The sequence below is a fragment of the Gigantopelta aegis genome, unplaced genomic scaffold (genome assembly GCF_016097555.1).
Source record: "Gigantopelta aegis isolate Gae_Host unplaced genomic scaffold, Gae_host_genome ctg8256_pilon_pilon, whole genome shotgun sequence".
Classification (NCBI taxonomy): Eukaryota; Metazoa; Mollusca; class Gastropoda; order Neomphalida; family Peltospiridae; genus Gigantopelta; species Gigantopelta aegis.
In genome coordinates, this window is record NW_024536405.1 from 1 (window position 1) to 8,845 (window position 8,845).

Consider the following 8,845-nt stretch of genomic DNA (forward strand, 5'->3'; position numbering starts at 1 on the left):
TTCTAAATCAATACATACCGAATTCTTAACCTGTAAATAAATATAATCAGTTTGTTATTATTTTAGTGATTATACAGCATTTCAGATTTACAATTATCTCCCTTTCTATTTTTCAGTAGTTGCATCAAGCCAGCAGCAGGTTATTTATTCACATCATGGAGAGCTACACGATGATGAACTTGTCTCTTGTGTTGAAGAGCTTGAGACTACACACTTGTCACAGATCAGCACTGTTTCTTTAGCCTCGACTCGGCCGACAGGTAAATTGACATAATCGGTTTAATTATGGTTTTAAAATATTGTATATACAAATTAAATCTTTTTAAATGTGTTTTTCATGTTTTATTGACTTGCAGTATATTGTCATTCATAAATACACCTTAGTAGAAATATTTACAAAGAAAACAGTTTTAATTTTTTTCTAAATATATATCTAATTATGACATAAATAATGCTATTTGTTCTATTTTATTAGTAAAACCTGGATTTCCTGTATTTTGGTAAGTAACGTTTGCAACCGCTTCAAGTACATGTATAACCTCGAATCACTGTGCTTTTTATCTGTACAGCTAGTGCACCACAAATGGTATATCAAACACCATGATATGTGCTATCCTGTCTATGGGATGGTGCATATAAAAGTTCATTTACTACTGATAAAATAGAGTGTTTCCTATCTAAGACTGTATGTCAAAAGTACCAAATGTTTTACATCCACTGACCAATGATTTATAAATGTGTGTGCTCTAGTGGTGTAGTTAAACTTTTCTTTCTTTTTTAAATATCCACAGCTGGTTAAGAAACATTAACTCTGACTGCTTGGCTCTGTTTATCTGTGCTTTTGTGTGTATCTTGGCTTTTGTCTTTGGTGTACTATGTAACAGTAGTGGTGTGGAGTAATTTGGTGTGGCCTAATTTGGTGTTGGATTTACTTACTTTTAATAACTGTTATAATAGCTTTTTTATAAAGTGAAATTGATCATTATTTCCCAAGTTCTGAAAATGATGTATATATTTATTATTAAAAAATCTTTTGTTAAATTTACAGGGATGTTATTGGTACAGTATATACATATTTTAAAGGAGTTACTGTGCATTACATAATAGTCTTTATGTATTGTGAACATTTTATCATAGTGCTTACTATAGTGCTAGTATCATTTATTTCTTGTATTATCTGATTTAGTTTTTATTATTAAAGTGTCAGCTCCTCAGACTGTAACCTCGGTACCTGCTGTGGCACAGCCTCGTTCTAAAGTTGGGCCCAAGTCACAAAGAGTCACTGCCACTGTGACATCACCAGCAGCTTCCATGACACCATCACAGTTACAATCAATTGGACAAGGTATGTACTTCTTTGCCTTCAGTCAGGATATATTATTTATTTTATTTTATTATTATTGAATAAATATTATTTATTTTATTATAAAATGTTTTTTTTGCAGCATGGTAAAGATGGACAGTGACAAGATGCTGCTAAAGGTGGACAGTGATAAGTGCCATTTTTGTGTGATGTTTTTTTTGTCTGTTTGTAGAGTATTACCTTCCTGATGGATGGAAGAAGACACTGCCAGAGGCTGATCAACAGTGGATCGCCTGTGCTCTTTTTAAAGTGTCCAGCAGTAGAGGAAAGGCTGAACTTGACATCGGCAAGATCAACAAGCTCTGGTGGTACCCACCACAACCAGCGTTGATCTGCAACCAGCCTCCCCATTTCAACAGGTACTTCGCTCAGCGTCTTCTCTTGTGGATGCCCAAGAAGCTGTGGTATGTCCAACTCCACTGCCCACACCCAGCATGTGAGAAGAAGGAGCTGACATCTGCTGGGATATACCCTCGTGTGCGTCAGGTCCTCGACATTGACGGGTACTACAGCTTGGCGGCCGAATACCTGGAGTGTTCCAGATGCAAGAGAAAGGTGATCAGCTGGAGTGACGTCATCATCAAGCAGCTGGATGTTGGCCATCGCTTGCAGTTCCCAGTCATCGTCACGTACAGATACGCCTGTGATGTGCGAGTCATCAGGATGCTGAGGCAGCGTGGACTCGGAAACAGCTCGACCCAGTTGCAGAAGAAGTTGCTGGAGCAACACAGCGAGGCCTGGCTACAAAAGACCGCTCACTACCTGACCGACTGCAAGGCTTTTGCAGATGCCAATCTCAACAGGCTAGTGCTGCGACCATCATTTGTGGAACCACCACCAGCTGCTTCGGTCCCAAAATACAAGTGGCTGCTCAGTGCATACTGCCATGATGTGATGCTGAGGTTAGATGAGATCAAGTCATCGATCACCTCAACATTTGGACAGGTGTTGAAAATGGATTCCACCAAGAAGGTAAAATATCTCCAAAATCTTAATGTGTATTAAACATAATATAGTCTTCAACTGAACTTTGGTGAAAATAAATTTTTGTAAAATGAAAAATGTGATGCTATTTTTATGCTTTAATGTATAATTAAGATTTTTGCATTTGAACTAGAATGTATTGTGTTGTATATTTTCAGGTGGTCAAAAAGCTTGCAGGTCACAGTGCAGGTACTGCTTCCTGGGCTACCAACATAGGCAATGAGCATGGCCAGGTGCTGATGAGTGTCCTCACAGCCAGTGAAGGGTGTGGTCTTGGACCGATGGTGGCTGGCATAGTGGGTCGCTATGACAAGGCAGGTGTTCCTCCACCAAAGCTCCTCTATGTTGACCGTGGCTGCTGTGGAAGAGAGTCACAACTGAGGTCAATGTTCTCTGCATGGCCTGATCTCTGCATAAGGCTGGATGTGTGGCACTTCATGCGTCGCTTTGCAATTGGTTGCACCACCGATGCCCATCAGCTGTACGGAATATTCATGGGTCGTCTGTCACAGTGTATATTTGAGTGGAGTAGGGAAGATCTGCAAGCACTTAAAAAAGCAAAGCAGTCGGAACTGGTCATGCAGCATGTCGACAAGCCATCCGATGCAGATGTCATCAAGCGCATTAGCAAGAAAGAGTTATCTACCCACTGCAGACGAAGGACTCGTGGTGTAGATCAGACATCAAAGCTGATAGCTCAGTTACTGGAAGCTTTTGATGGAGAGCAGGGTTTAGACACTCTCGGTGTTCCCTTACTGGATAAAGGACGCATATGGGACATCTGGGAGTCACAGAAGCAGCATATTGCCTGTATCCAGGATCCTGAGGATGTCCAGCTGTACACGGAGACTGCCACGTTGGTAAAGGGTGGAATCAGTTTACCAGTCTACAGATGTGCCCGTGGTTCTACTTCCCTCGAGTCTTTCCATCTCCATCTTAACAGATTCATTCCAGGTAATTTATTCATTACATTATGCCACATAATAATTAAACAAAGTATTAATTGAAAATATAACAAATTCTTTTTATTCTTGAAATGCTAATATTTATCTTTCTGTATACATTACTTAAGGGCACAATATTTAATGGTTACTGTGTTGTATCATTTCAGGTACGAGTGCAAGTGACATGCACTTCCAAGCCTATTTATTAGAAGGTTTGGTTAGGTGGAATGAGGACAGGGCAGCCGCTGCTGTGACAGTTGGTGCTTCAGAACCACACACCTATAGCTGTCTTCTGCGACATGCAGTCAATGAATTGGGCAACAGTGTTCTGGGCAAGACGTTCAACCCAAGTTTCACAGCACCCAGGAAGTATACAGGTAATTGAATCATAATAATAACAAGAGTTCGTGTGTATCATGCTTTTTTACCTCCAGCATTTATTGTATTTTGTTTTTCCACAGTACACCATTTATTTACTGGTGACCATGTACTTTTTTTGTAACAGGAGAGTTGATTGGGGTGGAGTACTTGTTCAGCCAGACAGGAGAAGTGCTGCAGGATGTCAATGTAGACCATGATGGTCCTGAGGCAGAAGACTTCGATCCCACAGATAAAGACGGTGAAGTGGACGAAGGTTTCGATGACGATGAAATGGTTGATGATCAAACAGTTGCTCCAGTGGAAGAGGTTATAGTGCCCCGGAAACAGCCGTGTGCGATCGGACCCACTTCATCTAGGTCCATACCTGAACCACCACATAACATAGATGTTCAAGGTATTATGAACCATTTGGCATGATGTTATTGGAAATGGAGAACAAACAGAGTATAAACATTTGCCTTTTTTAACATGTAATATTAATTTTCAGGTAAATGAATTCTGTATATATGACTATAAAAATTCATTTCATTTTTAGTAGTACAAGAGTCTCTGTCAGTCTGTCGTTCCCTTCAGTTCGACCAATCTCCAAGTGTTTGTGAGTCGTCATCGTCTTCCGTTCGCCCATCAACATCGACTGTTGTCCACCAGAAATCTCCTGTTCAGTCAGCTGCAAGTCGAGCATCATCATCTTCTGTGAGCCATTCATCAACTTCGGTTGATCCATCACCTGGTCCTAGTGCAGCACCTGTGTTAACTGTACACGAGCAGTCCGATTTTCTCAATCCTGATGTAAGTACTGTTACATTATAATGCTGATTTACGTACACTTTTAGTGAATGAAATAACTTTATTTTCTAGTTCTTTCTTTCAGAGACAGTTACATACATGTATTATCTTACGTTACTTTGTTTTAAACATATCACTTGTTTGTCTCTCAGGAATCAGTTGGACCAGATAACATTGAGGGTTTCAGCAAAGTGGAGTCACTGGCCAGGTACTTGGTGTCACTAAAGGATCAGAGTAGAGCACTGACCCATGAACAGGCCTCAACCATCATTGCTCTCTGGAATGATCTCCACCCGTACGACAAACAGCCCACTAAGTTCTCGCCACGCCATAGGACAACACAGAGCAAGGGCAGGTTCAAGGCTTCAAAATCTACTGTTGCTCCTGGTGTTGAAAGCACAAAAAGGTAAACAATACATTAAAAACAAACACTCCTCCGATACTGAAGAAGAAGAAAACAACTTCCATTGGTTTCAATTTCACTTGTATATTGATAAATACTGTATTTTCCCTTTAGGTGTTTTCTAGGTCAAAATACCGGTCCAGCTCAGTGGCCAGACTGCAACAGGTATGTGGAGGCCATCATTGTACATCTGTGTACTTCCTATCCATCACCAACCAAGTCAAAAGGGCTCACAACGATGAGATGGACGCTGGTCAGTCGTGCCTACAAAAATATCCGGGAGATTGTACTAAACAATGCTCGCATCATGAATGAAACTGGGATGCAGCTTGTTGAAATTAACACCACCACCTTGAATCAGTGGTAAGTGTAATAACATTCTAAATATTTACTTTTCAGCTGTCTCTACCTGTTATGAAAATGCAATGTACTAAAAAAAAGACTGAGGCTGTATATGGTAAGAAGGCAGTCAGTTATTCATGAATTAATTAAAGCTGATATTTGTTTTTAATTCTTTCACAATATTGCAGGATGGGGAGGTGAGTCTGCACCCGTAGTCATTTTAAACTTCAACTATCTAATCATTTGTGTTGTTCATTTATAGGTACAACAGACGTGCAAAAAGGCAGGAGAGGCAGATACTGCAACAAGGCATCACACTTCCACACCCAGCTCCAGTTGCTTCTGAACCTTTGCCACCAGCCAACACTCTGCCAGCATCACTGCCATCTGCACCAGAATCGGACCAACATGTCCTGGCCCTTCCATCAAACACTGCAGGCCAGGCGAGACGTCAAACACTTGTCACGCCAACATGTGTTTATATTGCTCAAAGACCAACATGCAATATTCCCCAACTGGCAACTTCTGCTGTCTCGGCCATTCCTCCAAGTACACAAAGGTACAGGAAACGTAAATTGGAGAAGGAATTGACAGGAAAATTCACAAGGAAGTACACCAGGAAATCAGAGTCCATAAAATGCAGGAAATGTGGACAGGAAAGAAAAGCTGACACCCACAAACAGTACTTTGGCAACTGGTACTGTCAGTTGACTTCAACAGTTTCAGTTGAGGAGTGGCGATCTACACTGGAAACAAAAGGTTATGGGAAAAGGGGAAAAGAGTAATAATCTGCTAGATTACAATACAGAAAGAAAGACCATTTGACAGTAACAAAGACAATAACAGAAAGACCATAATAGTAACAACAAAAAACTTTTAATGCTGCCTAGCATAATTGCTAGAAGGTCCCAAGCCCTTGTAAAAGCAGACGGGAAGTTTTAATCAGTTAGTAATATTTGTTCATATCATTACTTGAGCAGTGTCATATACAATTCCTATGGTGTAGTGGTTATCACACTTGCCACGCCAGTGGTGAGAGACCCAGGTTCGAATCCTGGTGGGAATAATGAGACACAGAAAGTAATGCTATCTTAATCATTTTGGATGCATTAATATTGGCAAGTATTCTCTTAAATACAATCAATGTATTTACATCAACACATTCTCCTCTTCCTATACTTCTAAATTACTTACTGTATTATATTACAGTAGTATACAGTTATATTATTAATTACTTTCCTGTAAAACAACTAGAGTGCACAATTTCTGTAACATCCCAGCATTTATATCTTGCTGTAGTTCAGTATAGTACATGCTTACACTAGCAAATTACAAACAGAGAAGATTGCGCCCCATCCTTTGCGCAGGGGCCATGCTAATCTTCTCTGTATCGTTCCAATTTTAGTATATGTACTGCGTGAACAGTACACTAGTAGGAGCCACTTTTCGGTTTATATAGCTAAGATGTAGTACGTGTATATGCAGATGGTTATTAGAACATTCATAAATACAAGTAGTAAATTACGCATTCTTCTCTGGAACATATGTCTATGTTTATCAAAGAGGCCACACATAACTTCCAATACTGAAGTCAACCATAACCGATATCGTACCGTCTCATTGACTCTCAGCATGCATAAATAGAACGTACTGTCTTTAAGGATGGGTAACTGCCGTTTGCGCCACGATGACGTCACAACATAACGAGCGTCTTGGAAACGACAGTATGAAGGAACGAATCGCATTATGATAATTACTAAAATTGTCTGTACTTTCCCACTGGTACGCTGCGGATCGTGTTCCGGCGAGGAGCACAAAACGAAGCACGTCTCAGATTATATTTAAAATGAGCGTTTTGTGTGTTACAAATGTAGCACAATGTGATGAATTATGTAGAAGACAAAAATAAAGTATAATGTAAGAACGGTCTTTTCGTATAACCCAACTGACAAAGTGTATTTTTTTCAGCTTTGCGCAGTGGCAATACCATAGCCAGTGAGGTGTATCCGAGGCGTGGTTATTGCTAGTTGAAAACTATTCCCAATACCCCGTGCAGACGCCCTTAACTGGGCGGCTAGCACAATTTTTAATTGCCTCTACGGGGGCTACTCTAAACAAAATATAAGAACTAAAGATGTCTAGTTTAAAAAGAAGTAACAACTCTCATTACAATTTGCTGTTGTTATTGATTTTTTACTCACTTGTTTGCTTGTTTTCTCTGTTGATTATGTCATGTAAATGCTTGCGCGCATATTTGTATTTGTATTCATGTGTTAGTGAAAAAAAATATGGAACGCTTCACGAATTTGCGTGTCATCCTTGCGCAGGGGCCATGCTAATCTTCTCTGTATCGTTCCAATTTTAGTATATGTACTGCGTGAACAGTACACTAGTAGGAGCCACTTTTCGGTTTATATAGCTAAGATGTAGTACGTGTATATGCAGATGGTTATTAGAACATTCATAAATACAAGTAGTAAATTACGCATTCTTCTCTGGAACATATGTCTATGTTTATCAAAGAGGCCACACATAACTTCCAATACTGAAGTCAACCATAACCGATATCGTACCGTCTCATTGACTCTCAGCATGCATAAATAGAACGTACTGTCTTTAAGGATGGGTAACTGCCGTTTGCGCCACGATGACGTCACAACATAACGAGCGTCTTGGAAACGACAGTATGAAGGAACGAATCGCATTATGATAATTACTAAAATTGTCTGTACTTTCCCACTGGTACGCTGCGGATCGTGTTCCGGCGAGGAGCACAAAACGAAGCACGTCTCAGATTATATTTAAAATGAGCGTTTTGTGTGTTACAAATGTAGCACAATGTGATGAATTATGTAGAAGACAAAAATAAAGTATAATGTAAGAACGGTCTTTTCGTATAACCCAACTGACAAAGTGTATTTTTTTCAGCTTTGCGCAGTGGCAATACCATAGCCAGTGAGGTGTATCCGAGGCGTGGTTATTGCTAGTTGAAAACTATTCCCAATACCCCGTGCAGACGCCCTTAACTGGGCGGCTAGCACAATTTTTAATTGCCTCTACGGGGGCTACTCTAAACAAAATATAAGAACTAAAGATGTCTAGTTTAAAAAGAAGTAACAACTCTCATTACAATTTGCTGTTGTTATTGATTTTTTACTCACTTGTTTGCTTGTTTTCTCTGTTGATTATGTCATGTAAATGCTTGCGCGCATATTTGTATTTGTATTCATGTGTTAGTGAAAAAAAATATGGAACGCTTCACGAATTTGCGTGTCATCCTTGCGCTACTGGCCCGCTGATCTTCTCTGAATCTTGGTTGATTTTGACCAACGGGATGCTCCCCTCGCACCAAGAATGCACCAAGAATGAACCAAGAATTGACCAATGGGAGGGCTGATATCTTGGCGACTGCTATCGGCCAGTGCTGGCGGCCATGTTGGATTACCGCTTGATTGTGTTTCGATAGTAGCATTGTTTATCTCAAGGTTTTGATAGGATTTAATGATTAGTAGACGACAACATTGAGTGGCGAGCGTGTGTGCAATGCATTGTGAATCAATCAACCGTAGTTTAGCTGTAGTCGGTCTGTTTCCGGAGTAGAATTCGGCACGGAAAGTGTGTGTTCAGGATGTAAACAAACCG

At 40.1% G+C, this 8,845-nt stretch overlaps 1 protein-coding gene, 3 non-coding genes and 2 pseudogenes across 4 annotated transcripts; 3 read left to right on the plus strand and 3 right to left on the minus strand.

Annotated features, from left to right (window-relative positions):
• Nucleotides 1-116: 116 nt before the first annotated feature.
• Nucleotides 117-4,122, plus strand: LOC121366998 (the record flags this gene model as incomplete). The annotated part of the gene is given in 6 exon segments (XM_041491208.1): nt 117-260; nt 1,202-1,345; nt 1,536-2,335; nt 2,506-3,343; nt 3,420-3,668; nt 3,797-4,122. Coding segments are annotated over 6 exon segments (2,468 nt in total), but the record flags the coding sequence as incomplete, so codon positions are not given.
• A 2,412-nt stretch (nt 4,123-6,534) lies between these two features.
• On the minus strand, nt 6,535-6,631 carry LOC121367003 (annotated as a pseudogene).
• Nucleotides 6,632-7,169: 538 nt separating this feature from the next.
• LOC121366999 lies at nt 7,170-7,308 on the plus strand. Its single transcript, XR_005957282.1, has one exon. It is a non-coding gene; the product is annotated as a U4 spliceosomal RNA (small nuclear RNA).
• Nucleotides 7,309-7,485: 177 nt separating this feature from the next.
• LOC121367002 lies at nt 7,486-7,591 on the minus strand. The gene has a single exon (XR_005957284.1). It is a non-coding gene; the product is annotated as a U6 spliceosomal RNA (small nuclear RNA).
• Nucleotides 7,592-8,129: 538 nt separating this feature from the next.
• LOC121367001 lies at nt 8,130-8,268 on the plus strand. The gene has a single exon (XR_005957283.1). It is a non-coding gene; the product is annotated as a U4 spliceosomal RNA (small nuclear RNA).
• Nucleotides 8,269-8,445: 177 nt separating this feature from the next.
• Nucleotides 8,446-8,545, minus strand: LOC121367004 (annotated as a pseudogene).
• Nucleotides 8,546-8,845: the final 300 nt, after the last annotated feature.